This window comes from Gallus gallus, chromosome 3 (assembly GCF_016699485.2).
Source record: "Gallus gallus isolate bGalGal1 chromosome 3, bGalGal1.mat.broiler.GRCg7b, whole genome shotgun sequence".
In the NCBI taxonomy this organism is placed as follows: Eukaryota; Metazoa; Chordata; class Aves; order Galliformes; family Phasianidae; genus Gallus; species Gallus gallus.
The window spans coordinates 76231925-76256973 of record NC_052534.1 but is presented as its reverse complement, the minus strand read 5'-3'; the positions used below and the strand labels follow the sequence as shown (position 1 = coordinate 76256973).

Below are 25049 nucleotides of genomic sequence, written 5' to 3'. Positions count from 1 at the left end.
GGTGAAAAATGTCTTATTCAACAGGGCTGACATCTCAGAGATGTGATAGGTAGGTAAGATAATGTAGGTGTTTAGCTTGCTCTTTAAAACTCTTTGAAAATCATCTCAATCGTAATGGTTGTTTAAAATGTCTGAAACCTGAAGTCTCATGGAAAGTGAGGCAGCCTTGTTGAAGTTAGGCACTTCCTGCTAAGTTTTCTTTAGCACGTAGAACTACTTCAGGAGCTATTCAAGTGGTTTTTCCTTGAATATTCCATTTGACTGACAGTCTCAGTTCAGTAGCCTTGTCCTCATGCAGCGTGGATGTAAATGCTTGTTTCGTCCCAGCTATTCCTTAGCGGCCTCTAACTCCACTCTCGTAGCTTTTCCTGGGAAACTTACCCAGAGATTGCTTTTAAAAGCAGTAATTTATGCTTATCCGAAGTTACAAATTACAGGCAAGTTTTAAGATTCCTGCCTTTTATGTGATGAAAGGTTTGTTCTCCATCTTCTGGTAGAACACTGAGCAACAAGGAAAGAAAGCAGTTCACAGAAAGTGGTCTTTGGCTTTAAGAACTGCAAATCATTGAGGTTGACAACAGTGGTATTTAAACACCTGTAAGGATTGTTTAGGGGTGGAGTTCTTCTTGAGGTGGAGTTCTGCTGGGAGACTTCACAAAGATACCATCTGGTACTGGTGCATCAGGACCAAAGCCTCTTGACTCCAGGCATATCTGAACTAGCTTATCTGGTATATACTTAGTATCCCAACTGCTTTGCTTAAAAACAAAAACAAAAATGACCAAAAAAAAAAAAAAAAAAGGTTGAGCACTCTTCTTGATCAGGTTCTTAGGCCAACTTCTGTTTAGACAGAGGGTGTGGAGCTTTGAGATCAGGACTGGAGTTGTGGTGAATAGCTGAGGCCAGAAGCCCAGTTTGGTTTGTAAGCTATCATAAACTGCACCTTGAAAGTAGACTGTTATCAGCTTTCCAGGAATTTGAAGGATGCAGCCTTCATTGTGTGCTCAGTTCTTTACTGCTTGCAGTAACCTTTGAGGTTTTGCTTCAGACTGACAGTATTACTCCAAAGAACTCAGCCCTTGAAAGTGACCTTCCTTTGAATGAGAAGCCCGAGGACCAGCAAAACAATACCAGCTGTGTTACCCTGGAAAAGTTTTTATTCCACTGTTGTAACATTAGAAGACATCGGCAACATCAAGATTGTATACCTACCTACTTAACCAGAATACACATCAATTCAGATGTAGTTTTATGTTCCTTGTGTTTTGTCCCCTAGGTTCAACGGCTCTGTCAGGAACTAAGCTGCCTTGCAGTTAGTAGCACTTGTTTACTCTCCAGTGGCCATGCTGTGTTACAAGTCCCTGAACTTGTCACCTCTGCATGCAAACTGAGAAATTCCTTCTCCCTTGAAGAAAAAATATCCTAAAAAGAATGAAGAGTATTTCATCATTGCATGTTTATTCCCATAAAGATAGTCTTGCTTACAGTAGAAAATTCAGTGATTTTCCACTCCTTTGGTAAAGGCTTTTTGTTTCTCACCTTACTGTTCCGTCCCTGATCTAAGCAGTTGTTCTGTTACATATAATGGCTTAATTTTTATATTGCTGTTCACACAGTGTAATCGTTGGAATTTTTTTAACACTGTTCTGTGAAATACTTTGGGTTTATATGGAACTCCTGTAGGTACTGTGCTGACATTAAAAAGACCTGTTGTATTTGTTTTTAAAGAAATGCGTTAACTCTCACCTTGGGGCAATGGCCATATCAACCTGGGTATTCAAGAGACAGTTTTTGAAGCTTCTATGTCTGATGGCGTAACTGCCCAAATTGTACTGGAGTTGCAGCTTCCTGAGATTGCAGAGTACTTTGGTGTCCATAGAATCAGGATGAGCATCCTTAGTGAGAATATATCTAGAAGATCATGAACTACAGTGTTCTCCATTGTTTGTGCACAGCTGCCTTTCTTGCTTCCTTCTTGGACAGCTGCACATCTGAGGTGCATTGATATCACTCCTTTGAGATACCAGTTTGGAATGCGGGTGCATTTGATGAGCATGTGTACTGTGGAGGAGGTAACTGGCAGAGGCTTTGAAGTCTGAGTATAGAGGAGTGTCTGTGTGACTGGTGAACAGTCTTTCATGCAGAACCATAGATACTGCAAGAATTCTATTGGTTTAACAAATGTTTCCTGGTGCTTTAACTCCCTGATGCAGAAATGTCCTTATTTTAGAAATATTACTATAAATAAAACTGTCAGAATAGAAGAGTTTGATGGGAGAAACCTACAGAGGTCGTCTGGTCGAACTGCCTGATCTCTTACGCTCTAACCAAAAGTTAAAGCACACTGATGAGGGCATTACACAAATGCCTCTCAAGCAGTGGTGCTGCTTTGTACTACTACCAGTTTCCTTGCCCTCCTTTGGCAAGGAAAGTTCACATACTTTTTCAAATACTGTTCTGTTTTCTTCTGATTGCCTATACTAGGGAATGTACTGAAGTGGGGAGATTGGACCAGATCATCTCCAGATGTCCCTTCCAACCCCTACGATTCTGATTAACAGTTAAACAGAGGCAATTAGATGTAACTCATAACTGCTGTACCTTAGGAGAGGTTGAGAGTGTGAAACTGTGAAGTATTTTCAAAGCGAAGCAGACTTGGGTTTGGGGATTGAAAACTAATTTAAGATTAGAGACCTTGGGGGTTAATATCGGGGATCTTTAATTTACTACCTGGGATGTTTTTCATTCCGAAATAGCAGATGGTTCCTTTGCTGGAGAAGGAATGTATCGGAGAAACTACCTAGGCCCGCTAGTCAGACTTCTAAATCCTTACATTCTGTTAATGATTACCTGCAAGGTACGGAGATGAATGGAAAAGACAGCAAAATGAAATACCCATTCATGAAGGGGAACAAACGATTTTAGCAAGAGAAATTGAGTAAACCTCACTTGTCTGAGCTTCAGTTAAAATAATTTTGAAGCATCAAACCCAGGAAGATGGAAGTTAATATAAGAATGCAGAAATTGGTAGGATACTAAATACTGGGATACAGCGCATGACATTTCAGTCAGTTTGGTTAAGGGTGTTAGAGCTTGCTTTCAGGGCTGTATTTTCATTTTGTCATCCAAAACAAAGTATCGTGCTGGTAATAAAGGATGGGATGGTATCATTTGTTCCTTTCTGTTTTCTTCAGAGGTAAGTATGGCTGCCTTGGCAGTGTTCCTCACGTTCAACAGCAGTCAGTTAACATAGCAGTTAGCCTAGGAAGACTCTTTAAATAGACGTGACGAGCATTTTCATATCCTTACAGCTGCTGTGTCGTCTGGCATTGCCTAGTTCACCTGGCATGTCATTGCATGCTTTAGTAACTTGGACAGAGATAAGCAGGAGAGGAGGAAAAAAAAAGAAGCTTAGTGTTGTGCATTGAATTCTTAAAATGCAACTGTATGTATTCAGAAGACAGTTCTTCATCTGAAGTAGTACACGTGAAATTTGAGGAAATGAGAGTTGAAAAACATGCAAACATAGTAAGTAATGTGGAGTTTTTAAAGGTCAGAGTAATATTCTCTTTTTGTGTGGTTTGGTAGCTGACCACAGGCAATATATATTTCATGACCTGAAGGAAGTAAATGCGTATGGCCTTGTATTCACCCAGTTTGCGTAGGAAAAGAAAGTGACTCAAATGATGAGAACCACTTAAGCAGTACTTAGATGAAGCAAACAGTTCACAGTACTTCAAATTCTACTCCCACTTATTTTTATTGTACACTTTAAAAAGATGCTGTCTGCCAATGCATAGGAGTTTGTAACAAGACCTACTGTAGAAGTCAGCTGTTTCAAAAATATATATTGAAATTGTCAATTTGCATATTTAGCTCTCTTGATCTTACAGTCAGATAATAATAGCATCACAGTAAGATGATTTATTACTTCAAATAAAGATGTTCTTCAGCATTCTGTCTGGTCACTTACTAGACTTTTCCTATAGCCGTCTTGTAGAGTTGCAGCCTTGAAAAGACAAACTTCAGAGGTTCAAGCACAGTGCAGAATTCATGAATGTCTCTTCCCATCTGACTTCCTGTGTTTTTTAATTTCTGTTCCCTAGGTTATAATCTTCTGAGGAGAAGCGTCTACTTAGTGTGTTATTTCTTTAAATCAGGAGTAGTAGAAAACTTATTGGAGTTGTTTGAATGTAATGGTACTGGTACCAGATTGATTTAAAAATTGAGGAATGAAGCAGGTACAGGAAAGAGACTGTCCAAAGCAGTAATCCAAAGACTGGATCTGTCTACTGCAATGAGAGTAACTTTGGGGTGTTGGTATTTAGTCTTGTTGACTTGCAAAGATTGTGTGAGAAAGTAATTTCTCTTCCACTGAGCAATGGGTGTCAAAAGAATGAAGAAAACTGATAAGACTCCTAAAAGAAAGCATAGGGAAGAATTGAAGTAGTTTTGTTAGGCGTAAATTTCATAGTTTAATTACTAGTCCTATTCAGTCCATTAGAATCATTGAATCAGAGGCTATCCCAGGTTGGAGGAGACTTGTAAGGGTAATTGAGTCCAACTCCTGGCTCAAGACAGGACTACCTGAAAATCAAACCCTATGTCTGAGAGCATTGTCCAAACTCTCCTTGAACTCTGGCAGCTCAGGGCTGTGCCCACTGCCCTGGGCAGCCCGTTCCATGCCCACCGCCCTCTGGTGCAGCCCCTGTCCCTAACCCCCAGCTGCCCCTCCCCTGGCACAGTTCCACACCGTTCCCTCGGGCCCTGTCACTGTCACAGAGAGCAGAGCTCAGCGCTGCCTCTCCACTCCCTGTGAGGAGCTGCAGCTGCCATGAGGCCTCCCTTCAGCTCCTCTGCTCTGGGCTGAGCAAACCTCGGGACCTCAGCTACTCCACTGACACCTTGCCCTCAGGCCCTTTACTGTCTTTATAGCCCTCCTTTGGGCACTAATATTTGTATATAATTTTTGTACTGTGGTGCCAAAGCTGCACCAGCACACAGCAGGACAACCCCTTCCTTCACCTGGCTGGCAGTGCTGGGTCTGATGCATCCCAGGGCTGCTAGTGGCCCTTTTGACTGCCTGGTCATGCTGTTTCAGATTCAACCTGTAGTCCACCTGAGCCCCCACATCCCTTTCTGCAGGGTTGCATTCCAGACCTTTGTCGCCCGGTATGTATAGCTAGATTTGCCCCATCCCAAGTACACAATATGGAACTTGCTCTCATTAAGCTTGATGCAGTTGGTGATTGCCTACCCTACAGTTTGTCAGGGTCTCTTTGCAAGGTTCCTCTGCCCTCATGAGAATGGAAACTCAGGGAAGTCAACAGCTCCTCCCATTTTAGTTTCACATGAGAACTTAGTATTTCAGGTCCTTCATCCAAGTCTTTTATGAGAACAGTAAAAAGAACTGGCCCTAAAATGGAGCCCTTCAAAACCCTGCTAGTGACTGACCACAAGCCTGATGTAAATCCATATACTATAACCCTTTTGAGCCCAGCACATCAGCCAGTTGTTCATCCATCGCATCATGTTTTTGTCTAGCTACATGGTGGACATTTTGACCAGAAATATAGCATGAGAAACATTAGTGAAAGCATTGCTGAAATCCAAAAAGATAACATGGACTGGTTTCCCTTGGTCGATTAGGTGGGTAACTTTGTCATAAAAGAGATTTGAGTTTGTTAAACAGGTCATTCTCCTTGTGAACCCGTATTGGCTGCGACCTATGACTGTGTTGTCTTTCACTAACTCACAGAATAACGTTCTCTATAATTCTGCCAGGCACCAAAGCGAGGCTAACAGGCCTGTAATTACCAGCGTCTTCTTTCTTGCCCTTCTTGAAAACCGGGATGTCTGCCAGCTTCCAGTCGATGAAACTTCTCTGGTTTCCCAAGTCTTGTGAAAACTAATTGAGACAGGTCTCGCAGTGACATCAGGAGGCTCTTCGAGTACCCTGGGGTGAATCTCATTGTACCCCATAGATCTGTATGCTTCCAGCTGGAGCAGCAGGTCCTGTGTAAGCTTGAGGCTGACTAGAAGTTTGTTTCTGACTGAATAGACACATTTTTAAATGAGGTACCCCATTGTATGTAGTTGCCACCTGTATAGTGTAAATTAGCAATACTCCTGTAACTTTCGTGGTGCAAGTATTTAATACATGTAGAAGATCTGCTCCTGTACTGAGCTACTTGCTGTTCACATTTGCAGGTCAAAAAGCATCGTGATTTTGGTCTGCTCTGTTTTTGAAAGTTAAGGGTGGGTATCTAAGGCAGTTTGAAGTGAAAGATTGTGAGCCTATCTTACGTGCTTCATGGATCTGTGAGGTCCTTAATTGTGCCACGCTTTTGTTACCTTATTATTATTATTTTATTTAATACTATATAGTATCATTTACCTTAGCTATTTGGGTGATGTGTGGATATAGTGGGATTTGTTGCTTATTGCATGTAGGTGTTAACCACCGTATTCCCTGGTGGTGTCTATAGGTTTGGCCACGTGTAGACTAAATGTGAAGCGCCTTACCTCTTTGTTTTGTTCTTTTTGCTGCCCTGAGGGGAAACACAGCAGTCTTATCTGAAGGAGGAGGAGCAGTGGGTGTTGCAGCATGAAGATGAAGCATGGTCTTTTGTTTACATTCATATAAGGCTTTGGCAAGAACTCCTTTGCATGCTAAGTAGCATGCCTCCAGAACGTACAAATTTGATAGCAGTGCATGAGAGGGATTATAACTTGTAAATTCTTCTATGCTCTTCTTGTAAAAACTTCATTCCTGCTTTACCCACCACCAGTGAATATCCCACATCCTCATCATCCACCAAAAAGCATGCACTTTTTCAAATGATGCAAATGATTCCCTGCTTACTTTGGCTTATTCCACTGCTGTTGGACTGAAATTTCTTATACACCACAGAGTACGTATTTTGCAGTATACAATTTTCAGATGTAAAGTATAGTTCTGTGCTTTAATCACGTGGAATGTCAGTCGAAAACGTTCAAATGTGGTTGTCTTTGTCTTGGTCTTTCAAAGTAATAGCTAACATAAGACTTAGAAAAGGAGTATAGTTTGCTTATAGAGGAACTCAAGTGCATCTTTTTGTGTTGTTAAAGAAGTACTTCACAGTCAACCTACCTTTAGACTTCCATCTTTGAAACAATGATATATTTTTTTAATTTACTTGCACTCTCTTTGGTTATTTACCTCAGTTAGCCTATTCATTTTTTCAGGTAACAAAAGAAAAGCCTGGTTCGAGAACAGCAGAATTGCTGTAGCTCCGAAGGAATCAAAAATTAACTGAAAGGATTCTTGTCTTAATATGATAGCCTGTGTATTTGCATGTATATGAATTATATGTACATTTATTGAAGACAAAAGCTTCTTTACCCTTGAAGTGTTGCTAGATTGTGCACTTGCCCTGCTCAGTTCAGTATTTGGGTATGTGGAAGTGAATCCACTTAGTCTTGTCCTTCCTAAGGCATTTGTCAAGAAAAGTGTTCCAGAGTCATTGCTGCAGTGCCTTAGTTTCTTTACTCAAGCTGCTCCATCCTTTGGCATCAGTGTTGACAGTCTTTGTTGACATTCAGCTCCTGGCATCTTCCAGTAACCAGCCCCATGTGTATCAGCTTTCTGCCCAGACAGGGAATCTGGCAGCCCTTCACCACGCGCCTACAGCTGCACCGTGCTGCTTGGTGAGATTATGTATGATGATAGCAAGCTCAGGATCCTCGATTCGCTTTAATTTGCTTGTGATCTATCTGATGATACAAGCTGTGAATGGTTCTTTGAGTAAAGCTTGCCCTGTTTTCTGAGACCAGCCTGTTTTGCTGTTTCCCGTGAAAGCATCTGTGTTTTTCGGTCAGTTACTGACAGATACTGGAGGAGAAGATTGTAGGGTCGTGCCAGCTGAAGGTGAGCCCTGCCTTCATGAGCACGTGCTCCACATGAGCATGAGGTATCGGAGTGATCTGACTAAGCAGTGCTTCCACTCCTGAGCCTTACTGCTCGTAATGCAGCGGCTGCTGCCATTGCCTCCAAGTTGCCTTCACAGAGGGCGTTCTTGCTGCCACTGTGTGCAGCTGTTATGGGCTCATCTCCAAATGATTTTGTCATGCCTGTTGCTTGAGGGTAGTCACTGAAATAGGCATTTTGCTACTTAGAGGAGTGCTTTCAGAGGCACAGTTGACCTGTGTCTGCTGTCCATCACTTTCTCTCTCTATTAGTCCCTTGGGCTTAGACAGGAATGGAAGTGACAGTTTGAGGCACGTTTTAACATACTTAAGTAAGCTTGCCTGTATCCAGGTGTCTAAGAGATAAAGAATCAGATCTTAGGGTCAGATTCTCAAGAAGCATGTAGGTGTGGACCATACATGTGAAACTCAGGTTAATAGGAAACAGTCCCTTCTTTTAGCATGAAACACTGCTTTGGTATTGCAGGGCTAATTTTAGCAGAGGAGGCTACTGGATGCAATACTTGAAAGTAAAAACACATCATTTGCTGGGTGCATTGCTATTGTGAAATATTTATGTAAGCACACTGACAAAGACTGAGAAAGATGAAAGATGTTGTCTGAACGTTACCCGTATTTTCCACAGTTTAAATCACATACATAATGCATATTGATTTTTGTTGCACAAATTGAAATGCTTCCATTTTTCAGAACATTCCTGACCATGTAAGCTGCAGCTGAAATAAAATGCACTTTCGGTCTCACAGAGGAACAAAACTTTGCTGCTGTGCCCTGAACGCAGTACTTGGCTTGATTAACAAGCATGCTCTGACTGGGGAGATAACTTAACGAGGCCCAGGGCTGGGGGTAAAATTCTTTCTTTTTGTGGTTGTAAATGGAGCACAACAATGATTCATTAAGCAAAACAGAATGAATTTGATTTTCTTTGTACAGTGACAGTGCTGTGTAGTCTGAGGACATCCAGACAAGGAAATCTGTCATACTTGAAGAATACTTGTGAAGGGCGTGGTGGGCGTAAGTGCTTAATATAGTTCATATAATGGCTTGGAAGTGCCTGATCTATATATATATATGAGATACAAGTGGCACTACTTAATGCTGAAATTAGTGCCACTGTTACAGTGAAAGCCCCTCTGCCTGCTTTATACAGTTTGTCTGAATCTGTACCCATTGCTTTTAAAGAACAGTGTTCACCAGCATGCCAAATAATTGTCATTAAATGGTTGGTTGTAAGAACTTGCCAACTTGAATTTGTTGATTAAATTTAATTTTGTTTTGGTTAACTACTTTTAAACGTATTTTCAAAATCAAATGTTATTTGCTTCAACTTAGTAAGCTAGACTTGGATTGGGATGGTGTTGGTTGGGCTTTTGTAGGTTCTGCAGGTGCTTCTGTAATTCCTCCTCAATCCAATTTTCCAATATTAATGACTATGTGATGCTTCTGTAAGGTTCCCAGTTAGCTGGGATAGCTCTGGCTGGGTTCTGTCATAGTGGGCCTATGGTCTTAAATAGCCTCCCATACTCAGATCAGACTCCAGTCTGGAGCTTTGTCAACATGCTGACTACCTGTGAGCTCTCTTTCCTGCCCTGTGAAACTTGAGATCCTCTGATCTGTTTGATGCCCGTCTGTCTCCATGGTCACTTACCATGACTTGTTTCAGTATCTCTCCAGGAGGGCGGTTAATTTCTTCTTTTAGGTGTTGCTGTCTGTCTTTGCAGTGCCAGCTGAGAATCCCCTTCAGCCCTGCTTATCAGATAACCGATTGCTTAAGTTACATCTGTGGGGAGATGTGGGGTTCCATCTCCTTCCTCGCACCCTTTCTTTCCTCTCCTCCTTAACCGCACACTTGGAGGTTTTCAGGATATGCTGTCCTGATTTGGTAGCTAACTTTGAAATGTCCTTTGCCACATCAAAGATTGCATTAATCTGGCTGCTTGCTGCAGACTTGTGAAGATGTAGATGTGCCATACCTTAAATCATGTTTACATCAAGTAACAGGTAAACGTAGCATTTCTGGTATCAAGTCAGGAATCCTGGTTGCTATATCAACTTTCTAAATGCAAACTTATCTTACTGGCAGAAACTATTTGGCAGATCGATGATGGTCAGATCCACTGTAACAGGTTTAAGCTATCAGCTGAATGAAACTAAACGGCAGTGTACGCAAGGCAGCATTCCATACTACTATGATGAATTTTCGTGGCTTATTTAAGAATCCAAATGAACAGAGAGCTATGCTGAATGTTTTATTACTATGCTTGTCTCTCATTTACTCACAGTGTCACCAGCAGCTGGTTTGCACATTTTCACCTGGGAGGAGGAATTGCTTCTCTTAAAGAAGCATAAAATTAGATAAGCTCTATTGTTTGTCGTTAACATAAAGTGGGCTGTTTAGTTCAACTTTGCTGTCTTACTGCTAGCATCCTTAAGCATGTCACCTAGGACAAATCAGTACCTGAAATCAGAGTACATCTGGCTGTGTGAGCATTTGGGAAGAGAGAGACTTCTGGCAGGAGTTTCTTTGAAGATCCTACGAAGCTGACATGTTGTACTGGTCTGATTATTCTAGCTCGTGGTCCAAATTGCCAAATGATACAGAAATACACATTTGCTAATGTTGCTAGCTTGTTTATCCAGTCCTCTTTCGCTGTCTCTTCTTTCATGCTTCTGCTGTGTTTTGCTGTCCCTTGATTGCTCTGCCATGATCTGCGGTGCTTTTTTAGCTGCTCTTACAAGGAGATCACGTTGTCTGTAAGAGCAAAACAGACAGTATTCCTTTGAGATCCAGGATTCCAGCAGGGAGCACTGGGTGCTGCAGAAGCTGTCTTCTGCTGCAGCAAAAGGTGGAGTATGTAACTTCTTTTAAAGGTGACTTCGCTTTGAGATTTCCTTTTAAATTAAAATCAGTTTTAATGCAGTTTATTTGACAGAAAAAAAAAAGAGTGTTTTTTTGCCTGTTATGTCCTTGACTGGAATACCCTTGGTATTTTGTTTTGTCTGTGCTGCAACTTGGCTGTGGTACTGTGACTGCAAACAAGCACATTGAAACATTTTCTGATTCAGTTTAACACAGACAATTGTTTTTTTACTGAGTATTTTGGACACTGCCAAACAGGAGAATGTTAAGCATGTTCTTAATACTACCATTAGCTAACTCAGGACAGATGTGTGACATAGACAAGGCAGTATTGAATTTGAGCTGCATTACGCTGAAGAGTTGAAGACAACAATAAACTCAGTTTTGGTTTGCCTTTTAATGTGACAGGCTTTCTTTCCCAAAGAATTAATGTTCTGTTCTCTTCTTAATACGTAAAGGCAGAGATGTCTTGCTCAAAGTCTAATTTGATAATCTGAGTTGCATTATATCCCAGGCATAAAGAGTTCACTAATATTGTTATATTTGCATATTAAAATTTACATTTTTATATTTGCATGTTCAACTTAGCTGAGATGCACTTCACTGTTTTTTATACAGGTATATGAGACATTCTGTAGCAGAGGAGATTTATTGTCCAGAAGACTATTTCTGATTGTCTTCTCTAGAAAAGAAACTTCAACGGAGTTGAACCAATATTGTCAAAATTGTTTTAATTACATCTGACATAAAAAGAGAAAGCATGACTTTTACTGATGGCCTTGACCATAGGAGCTAAGCAAAATGCTTTAATGTTGACAAACCTGGTTTCCTTCCATGCAGAAATAGCTGGTTCTGCAGGTGAGAGGACAGCAGCTAATGTTGTGTAGTTGTTTTGTTTTGTTTTCTACCTGATATCAGCAATGCCCTGGACTTTGTCTCCCGTAGTATCCTTATAAACCGTGAAAGAGGCTGCTTATCCAGGCAATATAATAAGGTAGCTGAACTGTGGGTCTCAAGGACCTGTGATGTGTAGTACAAAGTCCAGGTGGCAGTGGGCTGCTTCCGGCATCCTGTCTAGGCTTGACGCTGGAGCACGAGCTCTGTGACTTTTTACCGGTGAAGGAGATGGGAGGGCAGTGCACCATGAGCTGTTTTGCAGATGGTACTGCATTGATGGGAGCATTCCGCGTGCTGAAAGTCAAGGTTACTGCTCGCAGGGACCTCCACAGCCTGGAGGAATGGGCTGAGGGAGTTCAGCTCAGGCGAACTGAGGCTACGCCCTGTGCTTTTGCAGCCTGGGGCCAACTGCTGGAGAGCAGCTCTGCAGGGAAAGCCCTGCTGTCCTGCTGGACAGAGAGCTGAGCAGCTGAGTAGCCCACCCTGTGCTCATTCTGTGTTAAGGTGAGTGAAGCCATGGGGGTAATCAGTCCCTTTACTCAGCACTTGTGGGGCTGCATTGTGATACTGGTGAGAAAGAGCCACAGTAAACATTAGTCAAATGCAGGAGCAGGTTACTCTTAGAGGTTGTAGAATCTCTGTCCTTCAGGATACTCATGGGGTGTATATCCTCATAGGGTGTTATTCCATACAGGTTATTCCAATGCTTCTTCTTTGAGTGGGGTGTTGGATGATCTAAATTGCTGTTTGTTACCATGAGATTTCTACCTGTTACACCCCCAAAAAGTAAACAGCAACACCCATCATCTTAATGCATCAGGCTGCAGTCTACAACAGTGCAGAAATTGTCTGCCAACCAGTTATGCTGCCCTAGACTTGAGAGCAGAGATCCAAGGGGGAAGTTTTGTACGTCGATGTGAGAACTATGGTCGTTTTTCCAACTTAAACGTATGTCTGAGTTCCCCTGTCCTCCCTGACATGAATGGAAGCCTTCTGTACTTTTGGTGGTGGTGGTGGTTTTTCCATCCCTGCGGAGTTGCGTGTTCTAATCAGTCCTATTCTGATCAGTTCATTCTACTTAGTTTTATTTCCAAATCATTTTTTCTATTCATGTGGCAAATAGGAAAATGGATTTTTAACTAATGAGCTTTGGATGTATATTTGTAGCCTTCAAAATGCTTAGTTTGGCAAGATGGCAGAACTCCTGAAAGTATAGAATCTAAGATAAAGCTAATGCTTTGATTTACTTGCTTTAGAAGCTAAACTGTACAGATGTGAATCTAAAGATGTTTATTTTGGTGCCTCACTCATGAGTGTCTGGGGGGAAAAAAAGATTATCTGTGTTCCCAAACTTGCTCTTTAGGCTTTTATATTCAGAAAACGTGAATGCAGACTGAATCATCAGGTGTTACAATGGGGGGAAGTTGTCACTCATATGACTTTTATATGATCAGTGAGCAATTCTTAGTGTGTTGGGGGGGGGGTTAAGTTTCAATTTTTAATGAAACAGTGTATTTTATGGAAAAAAAAATACATTTCTGAAAGCATTTATGATGACTGCTCCAAGGGTAATGCTTTCTGTTTTATTACATTGGCCCGCTGTGTCAGAGGTGGATGTTGGTGGGATGGCAGTAGAGGTTAAACCTTCCCGTCAGTATTCTGTTATATGTTATTGCCATGTGACAGGTGGCAGCTGAGGGACAGTCTGAAAACATGGCGTTTGACATGGAAGTGTGAAGGTGTGGCATTTAATTCCTCCATATGGAAGAAGTAGCACCCATTGACATTCATCAAAGCTTGCTGAACGTTGATAGACACCAAACAGTGGGCGTGAGCACAGTGTGGCAATGAGTGGTGCATTTCAGCAGAGGTGGCAACGGGTCACCTCCAGTGGTGTGTAATTTGACAATCGTGGCATGCAGGCTCTTGTTCTTCACTAGCAAAAGTGCACAGCTAATGGTGATGATTATGTTTCAAAATAGTGTTTTGCAGCTGAAAATCTGTTTTATCAATTGGTGTTATTGTGCCCTTTGTATCTGTTGTTGTTTCCATGGAAATAAGTAGGAGGCACTACTTTCGGAGCAACCTACGTAATTCCTATTAAAGCAGTATGTATAATGATAAAGAATGAAAGTCTTGTTAGTGAGGAGTACAAAATTAAAAACTTGTATTTTTTCCTAAACGTTGTACGTGTTTCTTCCTCTCCCTGGACAGACCTTGCTGGAGTATGCAGAAAAGTGGAAAACCTCAGAAGATCCTCTGCCCCTGTTGGAGGTGTATACAGTGGCTATCCGAAGTTACGTTAAAGCACGACCTTATCTTACCTCTGAGTGTGAAAATGTAGCCTTTGTGCTCGAACGTTTAGCACTGTGAGTATGTTTTTTGTTTACTAAACCCAAACTGTATAGTCTTAACTTTTCACTGTCTCAATGCTTTCTCAGTTCAGTTTACTATCATAAAAATTCTAAATAGGTTGATGGTGTGGGTTAATCTTGGTAGGCAGCTAAGCACCAGGCAACTGTTTGCTGAGAAGAACAAGAAAGGAATAATAGAAGTAGAAAACTTGTGGTGTGTCAAGGTAATAATTATTTAATAAGTAAGTGAGAAGTGGAAGAAGAAAACAGAGCAAAACAAGCAATTCAGAGGCAGTCACATAACGCTTCTCACAGGTAGACCGATGCTCAGCCTGTTCCTCTGCAAAAGATGGATAACCTTTGTAAATTCCCTTTTACCCCTTTTTATTGCTGAGCAGGATGTTGCATGGCGTGAGGTTGCATGATTGGTTGAGGTCATCTTCCTGCATGTGCCCTCTTCTAGTCTCTTGCACATCTCCCAGTCTGTTCACTGAGAGGCAGAGTGACAAAGAGAGGGCCTGGATGCTGTACGAACAGTGTGGAACAGAAGCTAAAATGGCTGTTAAAATCATTGTTTTGCTGAAAGCACCGTACAAGCTGCCATGAAGAACGTGAGCTCCATCCTAGCCAGCCCCAGTGCAGTTGGGAAACACTTTCTTTCCTCATGGTGAATGCTGTATATGAGAATTAATGTCTTTGGTTATTGGAGATGGATCAGTCTTTAGGACTCCTCTAATCTAGGACAAGCCAGCATCCCTAACTTGAAGTACACTGTTAGTGTTGATCCACATGCAGTGTGAAAATGCATCAATGTACACAGTTGTTAACAAGTTGTTTACAGTGTTGGACTTTGATGAAAAATCCTTTTATTTGTTCTTTTTTGTTGTTGTTGAAATTATTGTTTTTTAGAGAGACTGCTTTCTAAATTATGCGAAAGTATCCAAGACCACCTTCTCTTTATCTGTTCAAGCAAAATAAACTGTATTGCAACTTTGGCGTTTTAAACAAATGGCTATTTGGATACTAGAATAAGAAACTGTTTATTATACATTTTAAAAGCAAAAAAAAAAAAAGCATCAAATAATATTCATATTTGCCTTCCAGAAGCTGTATTGAACTTCTGCTTTGTCTGCCCCTTGATTTACCTGAAAATAAGTGGGAAGAATTTCAGGCTTTTGTACAGGTGAGTTTGAGCAATGAGGACTGGCTAGCTTTCAAAAATGTGTTGGAAATGTAAGGATATTATGTAGTATGCCTGAAGACTTGTTTCCTGTTGGATGATAAAGATCAAGCCCTTCAGCTATAAGTTCGGTATACTTTGAAACAATTGCTGTCAATTGTATCACTTGTCTATTTCATACTTCGTGAAGCAGCTTTGGAGAAAAAACTTCTTTTAAATACTTGAAAGAAAGTTCACGCTTTAAAATATGCTTCTTTTATTAAAAAAACTGTTAGAAATAATAATAGAATAATATTGTGTAAGTTATTCTTTGCTGTTTACAGTTGTACACTTGAGGTTTATTTTATGAATGATCTATCTTATCAACATCTACCAAAGCTTCCAGATTGTTAGATCTTCTGCAGGGCACTAGTTGGTTACAAACAGAGCTCTGCTTTCAGACAAGGATGTTGAAGCAAATTGTGCTGCTCGGTTGACTGGGAGCTAGCAAATATTATTCCAGTTTTCAAGAAGGCCAAAAAAAAAAGAGGACCCTGGCAATTATAGGCCTCAGTCTCAGTTTCATGCCTGGCAAAATTATGAAGAATATTACTTTGTGAGTTATTGAAAAGTACTTAAATGACAATTCATATTGATCAAAGCCAATATGGATTTATGAAGTCATGCCTTACCAACTTAACATCCTTTTATGATGAGGATGTGGGAATGGGTGTTTTGTGTATTCTAGAAAAATGTCTGATATTTTCCCTCATGGTATCCTTCTGGACTAAATATCCAGCGTGCAGCTAGGTACAAATATGATGAGTGAACAATTGGCATAAGGATAGGGCTCGAATAGGGATAGGGTAGAAATGGGGTAATATCAGGCTTGCAGCCAGTCACTAGTGGCATTCCCAATTTTACGGCCAATTCTCTTCAGTATTTTTATCAATGACCTGGACACTGGGTTTGAGTGCCCACTAAATAAGTTTGCAGATGATTATGAACTACGTAGGAAGAGCCATTAACTGCCCTGAGGTTAGAGAGGACTTAAAGGGAAATCTTGAGTAATAACCAATCATGTAACATTTAACAAGAGCAAATGCCAGATTCTGCACCTAGAATGGTGTAATCCTGGATGTACTTTATAGATTGGAGTGCAGGTAGCTGTAGTGCAACCCTGCAGAGGAAGGATTTGGTTGATGTTAAGCTCAGCAAGCATCAGTAGTGTGCCCCTGCAGCCAAAAGGGCAGACTGTATGCTGGGATGCATCAGACACAGTATAGCTAAAAGAAGTTGTCCCACTGTCCTCAAAACTGCTGCAGCCTCATTTTGAGTACTGTGGGTGGTTCTGCGCTCCACAATATAGGAAGGATGTAAAAGTAGTGGAATATGTCCAAAGGAGAGCGATAAAAATGGTGAAGGACTAGAGGGCGACCTTGTGGCGGCCAACATCTCCATCACGAGGGAAATTGGAAGGACAGTGCTGATCTGTGCTCTCTGGTGACAGTGACAGGACTTGAGGGAATAGCATGGAGCTGTGTCAGGAGAGGGGCAGGTGGGGATTAGGATAAGGTTCATTACCAAGAGAGTGGTCGGTCATGGAGCAGACTCCCCAGAGCAGTGGTCACAGCCCCAAGCTGCAAGAGTTCAGGGAACATTTGGACAATGCTCTTGGACACAGGGTTTGAATTTTGGGGTGGTCACGTGTGGAGCCAGGCGTTTTACTCAGTGATTCTCATTGGTCCCTTTCAGCTCAGGATATTCTGTAATTTATCAAAATGTGTAGTGGGGTAGAGAGAGTGAAATAATAACAGCAAAAAAGATGAGATACAGCTACTTCGTAATTTTCAGCCTAAATAATAGAGGAAAATCCAAAGCTGATTTTCAGAGTGATTTTCTACTAGCATCTGCCTAATGCAGATTAACTCCTAAGAGACGTGTTTATGCTGGGAGGCTCCATAGCCTTCAGAGCAGGTGGGAAAGTAAAAGAAATGTGAAGAGATTGAAATGAGCCATTTCTTCTTTCAGGACTGGCATTAATTGTGCATTGCTATGTAATCCTCAGAGTTTTCAGTCAATTTAGTTTGCTCCCAAATAGAACTCTGCTTCCAGAACCAATCCTGCTATTGAAGTGTAGAAGAAGGTATTTCAGTTAATTTTAGGAATTCAGTCTACCTTCATCATATTTGAGTAGAACCATCAGGTCTTACAGCTGGTGTCACACCAAGATGTGTGCAAGAGACTTTTCTCATCCTCAGTTTTGAAGAGGGAAGCACATGTCAAAATTGTAGTTTCTGAAGTAGCTTTGTTGATAAATCACACTGCAAACTGGGGGTGTTCAGTCCCCCTCCTGAGATTGAGGTTTCTCTGCCTTAGAAAGTGGAGACAGAAGTAATACTGTTATAGGCTGAATGTTAAGATCATTTTGATACACATTTAACTCTTTGTCTGGTGGCTTGTGGAGATTTTTTGTTTGTTTTTACGTAAGATATAGAAGAATGTAAAAGACAGATGTTTCTCTTCTTTCTTTTTAACAACACATTGTTTCGTAAAACATTCTTCAGGTGGCTCATAAAAACTTGATGGAAAATGGCAGCCGGGAGCTGCATATTTTAACTACGCTTACTCAAGAGAAGGGAGTGTGGAAGAACCCGGTATTGTGTGGTATTCTTTCCCAGGAGCAGTTGGATCCCGAGAAAGGTAAAATTTAAAGCAATCACTGGGGAAAAAAATGTATTTGAATGCACTGGAATATTATTTTGATAAATAAGCCTTTTGTTCAATATAGGTTGTGATTCATTTATAAGCTATATGAATAAAATATATTTGTGGCATTATTTGAATTAATAAAACAGTATGTTCATAAGAATATGTCAATAATATAGGTTGAGTAACTTGCATAAAACGTAATCATAGCTAGAGATCTCTATAAGCTGTGCGAGGGGAGGTTGCATATTTTAGAATTAGGTAAGTTCAGTTTTGCTATACAAAAACCATTTGACATAAAGAATAAAATTATATTTAAAATGAGTATGGCATTTATTCAGCTATGAAATGCAAAGTGGGACATTACTGAATATTTATTTAGCCTAGAGTTCTGAGATTGGCTAACAGCAGTTGCATAGGGAACAGTGCACGAACAACATAGGTGTACAGTGATATTTTCCTGATTTCTTGTTGCAGGTGCCAATGATTTGCAATTCAGAATTGCTATCTCTGTGTTAATAAGTCTTGACTGATTTTTTTTTTATTTATTCTTTGAGACTGCCTAATTGGTTTTAGAATCTGTATGATCCATCACATCTAAGTATCTGGCAGAATTGCACAGTTCTCAAGTAGTGTCTCTTACATTTAGCGTGACACCTGCTCATATTGTGTGATATTCTTTACTTTTGAAAAAGTAAACTATTACTTGCATCTTCTAATGGATGCATCTTTTCAGTAAGATGTGATTTGTTAGACTGCTATTGTATCCCTGCTTGTCTTTCTACTGTGGTGTTCTTAGTCTTCCATACTGTCTTCCAACTTCACTGGCCATTTCTGATACAAAAGGCTGAAGTTTATTCAGTAGTCAAGTTGTACATGTACTGAATTCCCACTTCCTTCTGTATCCCTGTCATGATTTCCTAATATTAAGCTTACTTTTTGACTGAACACTGAAGCAGCATTTTCTTAAACCTCTGTTTTAGTCCCACTTTGTTTACTGAGTAGTAGTATCCGTTTCACAGCTTTATGATATTTCTCTAAGACAGTCTATTTTCCTGCATATAAAGTTACAATTGTGGGGGTTTTTGCCACAAAAATCACTTGGGGATTTTTATCAGCATTTACATTTTGGCTGTTATGTCACTTACTAGATTGCGGTCCTCTTCAGTCTTCTACAATTGACTTATTTTAATATACTTTTATCAGCATGTTTTGTCACTTTGTGTGCTACTCCATCTTCCAGATGTTTATAAAAGTGCTAGTAGGGGTCCTCAGTGAATTCAGAGGGAGTCTTTCTTCTTTCTCTTCTTTCTACTGCTAATTTATCCGTGTAAGTGTCTGGTTTCTAATACCGAGATTGCTTAGTGTCTTTACAAGATTTTAGAGACTTCCTTTAATACCTTTAGAAAATTAACTGGATCTCTCTTACCCACATTCTCATAATTCCCTCTGATAAGTTCAAGGAATATATAATATGATGCTTTTTACAGAATCATCCTTAACCTTGCAGAAGATTTGCATTTTGTCACTTCTGATAATTTATTTATATAATACAGATGTTAGATTGGCATGCAGTTTTAGAATCTTCCAGAATACTCTTATACTAGCTTTACATCAACCATCTTTTAGCAGCGGTAAGATGCTTCTAAGAGAGAGGTGGAATTAGTATTTGGTTGCCTTGTATTTGAGTTCCTTCAGAATTCAAACGTGCATCTTGTTGTGATGAGAATTCATCTTATCAGTGTTTTCCTAACAAGTCTTCTACTGGCACTACAGGGTTCCCTTTAGTTCTGAATGTATTTTATTCAAGAATGCTTCTTCCAAGGACTGACTGCCCTTTTGAGTGACTCCTGTTAGAGTTATTACTTCTCTTGATGGTAGAAAATGCTGCCTGCCTAAATTGCACAAGATTACATGTCGTGATAAAATGTCATCGAAAGGTAAGCGTTACCCCTTCTGCAAAGCATCACCAATGTACACAACATTTGGGAGGAGGAGAATTCTAAAGGTACTGATGAGTTTCTTTATGAAAATGGAAAACATTTAAATTTAAAAAAGTAAAAATTAAAAAAAAAAAGTGTGCTTGGTGCTTATGAGTTTGTGTAGCTTCCCTGTATTCAAAAGGAGTGTTTGCCTCCCCATTCAGATAATAAGGACAGTGTAAAAACCGTTCCACATTAATTTCAGTATAACAATCTCCAGAGTATTTACAAACTTTGCTTTCAAGGTTTTGTTCTTTGCTGTTACAGGAGATCTCAACTGTTAAAATAGTCAGCTTGTTACACTGGAATGCTATAATCTGGCAAATTTGATCAGTGCAGTCTTTATGTAACAATTAGTATAAATACATATCTGTTGGAGATCCTCGAAGCATATAGCTTGGAAAAGACCTTCCAAGATCATCACATCCAACCATCAAGCTGATGTACTGAGTCCCATTACTGAACCCTGACCCCTAGTTCCACCTCTCTTAAATCCCTCCAGGAATGGGGACTCCACCATTGCCCTGAGCAGCCTGTTCCAATGCTTGACCACCCTCTCCATGAGGAAATTCTTAATATCCAATCTAAACCTTCTCTGGTGCAACTTGATACTGTTTCCTCACATCCTACCACTTGTTGCTTGAGAAAAGAGACGCCCTCCTTGCTGCAGCCCCAGGTAGTTCTAGAGAGTGATGAGGTCTCCCCTCAGCTTCCTGCAGATGAAGCAGGCCCAGTTCCCCCAGCCATTCCTCATTACTCTTGTTTTTCCAGTCCCTTCAGCAGCTTTGTTGCTCTTCTTTGCATGCACTCAAGCAACTGTGTGACAGTTGAGACTGGAAATGTTTTTACCTAAGCACCATCCTCTTTTCCTGTTGTCATTGGTTTCTTTTTCATTTATTTCATCATCTTAATTTTATCTAATTTTCAGTCTTGTTAGCCTCAATTATGACGGAACCAAAGAAATTTCAGCCCGTTCAGATTCTGAACCAAATGAACCAAAATGCCAAGTGAACAGCTGCTAGAATTTGGGTCATTTATCGTCTTGAATATCTCTGCTGTTGATTCCTGAAGGTCATTTTGCCTCTTTGCATCTGCTGCAGGAAACACAACCAGGTGTCCGTTTCATCACAGAATCAGATACTTTTTTAAATTCTCTGTTTTCAAATTGATCAAATGTCGTACATGGGGTGAGAGACGATTATAACTGACTGGATAACACATCTGATTTGTTCTGATTATAGTCAAGCGAGTATAAACTCCGGTTTACTGGACTCTTGATCTTCCACTTTTAGGAATGGATGGTTGAATAGATTCTACTTAAATACGAACCAGAAGTGCCAATTTCGTAAAATGCCAGGGAGATTGTTCTCTGAGTGCCCTGTCATTAAGTAATGACTTCTCCTGACTGCACCGCTCGATTTTCTGATGACTGTATGTCTGTAAGGATCCACACACTAAGGAGGTCAAAAAAAAAAAGAAAAAAAAGAAAAGAGTGGGTGCTCAGTTGTTGGAGTGCTGACAAGAGCAGTGTACTTGTCACTGTTTTATTTGATGCTGATATATATTCCTACTTCTCTACAATATTTTTATACAGTGCTATGAACCTGCAGCGTATGAAATAGTAAAATCTGTCGTGAAATGTATTGCAATAATTACAGATGTTGTAGATACATATTTGCATGTGTGCACATACATAAAATATTTTCAGATTGGAAACACTCTCCAAGTGCTTGACTTGTCACCTGCTTGAGTGACAAACATTGGAATTGGCTGGTTTATTAACCCATCTATGAATATAAATGTTGGGAAATCTGACTTTAGTTACCAGATTATGTGATAAATGTCATCAAATAAACCTCTTTGACAACTTCTACAATGATGATAACCCATTTAGATTGTTTCTGAAGAAAATAAAACCTCTACCTATGCAAGTGGAACATAGGCATTGTCTTTTTGTGTTACATGTATTTATATATGCATTTTTGTTATTCTTGACTTGTGACTCTGAAGATAATTTATTTTCTGAAACTGAATTGTCAGTAGGGACTTTGAAGATCATCTGTGGGCCCCCGTAAGTGGACATCTGGAGCTGATAGCACTACTTGTGACTGCCCGCCTGAGATTGAGAATATTCTATTTTTTTTCCTGAAAGAATCTCCTTTTGAGTTTCCTGAATCTGCTTGGTACTGTGTCGTGTCACGAATCATGCTCATTTGAAGAATGTCCACACAGTTCCAAGAAAAGCAGATTTCCCCCTTCAGTATTTCAGTTCCACAAACTTTTTTTTCTTTTTTGCTTCTGATCCCTATCAGTGTCTTTATACATTAACACCCGCAACAATTATGTGTCCAGGCCTTCAACTTCTTGATTCAAGTCCTGGTTCCTCACCAGTGTAATTTCTTAAAAGTGTGCTCAGGTGCTATAAGCTACTTGTTTGTTCATGTATATTTTCTTGTCTTTTTTTTCTTCCTAAACCTGTCTCTTGTGTCTTTAAGTAATATTTATCAAATTTTGAGTTTGGCTTATGTAGTAGCACCATGGACAGTTGAGACTTGAGAGATCAACCAAAGTTACATGATCCCACTGGGTCACTAAGATGGCAAAGTACCAACATTCCCACACAGCACTGCAGAGATCCCTTATGAATATATTGGTAACATTCTTCACTGCGGACCACTGCTCAACCAGTTTTCCCTGACCTCAAATAGTGGGGCTAACTAGTCCCAGTACCAAAGCAGAAAGAAATCTGAAAATACATCTTAGACATATGAAAGTGACATCTCATCCACATCATTAGATTCAAGATGACAGTACTAACTGTGAACACTGTCAAGTCTGAAAGTGATTCATCTGCCTTAGTACTCAGAACTGTTTTCATACCTCTATCAGATGTTGTATTGCATTTTTATGTTGACTCGATCTGCCATCGTTTCAGGTTTCAACTGCAGGAATGTCGTTTTTCTTGAGATTGCATCAGAACGCTAATGAGCAACCAGTGCTTATATCTATCTGGAGAGAGGAATTTTCCATGTTTCCCTGCTTCATTGATTGGTTAGGGAAGGAAACCTTAGTAAGATGATCTTAATTCTTTACTTAGGAGTGGGTCTTTTGTCTTACTAGCCTCCTGAACTATCAGATTTTTAATTTTAGGTCATTCCTAATTTTAATTTTGATTCAATTTATGGCTGATCTGAATTCAAAACAACCAGAATTTACCTTTCTTGAAGTTGGACACCTAATGTGAACAGCCTTATTGCCTAGGATCCCAAAGATTGAAAACTAAAGTATGGCTAAGTATTTTGAGTTGTGTGAAAATCTATACAATGTTAAGAGCACCATTGCATGTCTACTATCACTTTCTGTCAGTGTGGCTTGCATTCTTCAGCGTGAACCACTTTCCATCCTAGACATTGTCATTTCCTTGTAGTTATCATGAAATCCTCCAAAACTAAGCTTCTGCTGTCATTGGTATCACCTCAGCTGGTACTGAGGACGGATGGAGGAACTATCCAGAGGAAAAATGTTCTGAGATAACCGTATAAAAAGAGAGGGTTCTGTTTGTTTTTTCCTTTACCTGATTCTGATTATCCTTAGAGATTTAAACCTTGATGTCAAGAATTAAGTTTTTGAATTTTTCATAGATTTATGTGTAGTAGGCAGATTTCTGAAGAATGTCCCACTGAAGAGATGTTCAAGGATACAACCATCTCTATTCAGAGATTATCAAGGGAAAGATATTGGATCATAGGGAAGGCTAGAATTTGAGCAGCCAGCATGGAACTGTTTTGAATAATCAGAGCACCCATCTCCAGAATTCAACTGATACCAGCAACATCACTTAAAAGTTAAAAAGTATTTTTTTAAAAGTGTTTTCATCCTGGGTATATGCAAAGCAGCCACCTGGAACTTCTTTTACCCTTTCACCAGACATTATGCCATCGTACAAGCATCCAGGATTGGTGCTGCATTCAGCAGACTTGTGCTGAGATGTTGTTTGCATGAAGGATTCTGAGACCCAGCTCCAGGTAAATATGAAAGTATCCAGTACAGTTGAGAGTCACCCACAGTGTGAACGCACATGTGGACTAACACTTGAAGATGACTAAAGAGGTTACTTACTAGTAACTGAAGTTCTTTGAGATGGATAGTCCACATGTACATTCACCTCTTGCCTTCATTCATCCTCCTTGGCCAGAGTGAGGTTGTGAAGAAATAAAGGTCTCTGGTAGATTGATTTTTATCTACCCAAGAATTGGCAGAGACTAGAGTAGTAGGATTATGAGTGTTTTGAGTAAGGCAAAAAAATCATTGCTTTGTGTTCTACAAGTCTTCTGGTCATCCAAAATGTGATATACATGTGGACGGTCCACCAGAGAGAACTTGTTACTACAAGACTGTGTTCACAGCTTATTCATGCTCTTCTGTGATACTAATCCAAAGATTATCCTTTCTCTTTTTTAATTCATGTATGCTGTAAGCATTGCCTGTATTACAGGTTCATAGTAGTTCTTGTGGACTTGACATAGAATCACTTGGTAGTGACGCTTCAGCTGTGGGATGTGAGGGAATGTGAGGGAAAACATCGAGAAGGTTAGAGTCCAGTATATCCGTGTTTGTCAGAGTTACTGGATCAAAGTACCATCTATCAGATGTCATCTGCTCATCTTTTTTCTTCTCATTTTAACTGTATATTTTGAAGTGTATTTTGCATGCGTCTTGCACAAATGTAAGTTTGAAATGTCAGTGAATAGTGCACAAAACCAGCATTTACTAATTCTTGAAAGAATCGTGTTGTTGTTAAATTGAAGTATTTACTAAAAATGATGTAGGTTTTGTACTCATAAAGATTAACTGATTTGACCTGAAAAGTATAGCAAAGCATTTTTATGAAGTTATATTTGTTACACTAAATTAACAATTTGTCTGCAATAACTCTTAAGTAAGACGTCACGCTATAAAATAGATTCATAAAACATAATAATAATAAAAATCAACAAGCAGAGTCTTGTGTTTAAGACTGCTTACTGCTATGGACTTACTCCCTCGACCCTGGCACTATCCTTCGTCTTAAAATACACTGCATAGTTCATCTATGAAATAAACATAATTAAAACTTGTAT

General features: G+C 39.9%; 1 protein-coding gene across 2 annotated transcripts in view; it reads left to right on the top strand.

The window, feature by feature from the left end:
• ZNF292 (zinc finger protein 292) overlaps nt 1-25049 on the top strand; it is a 55664-nt gene that overhangs the window by 13388 nt on the left and 17227 nt on the right. Inside the window, exons 1-4 of one of the 2 annotated variants that reach the window (XM_040697868.2) lie at nt 11882-12229; nt 13940-14094; nt 15184-15262; nt 17806-17941. In XM_040697868.2, the coding sequence (XP_040553802.1) occupies nt 17824-17941 (118 nt within the window). In that variant the 5' untranslated portion in view covers nt 11882-12229; nt 13940-14094; nt 15184-15262; nt 17806-17823. Of the gene's footprint in view, nt 1-11881; nt 12230-13939; nt 14095-15183; nt 15263-17805; nt 17942-25049 lie in introns of those variants that run through there. The other variant, XM_419852.8, reaches the window with a different exon arrangement.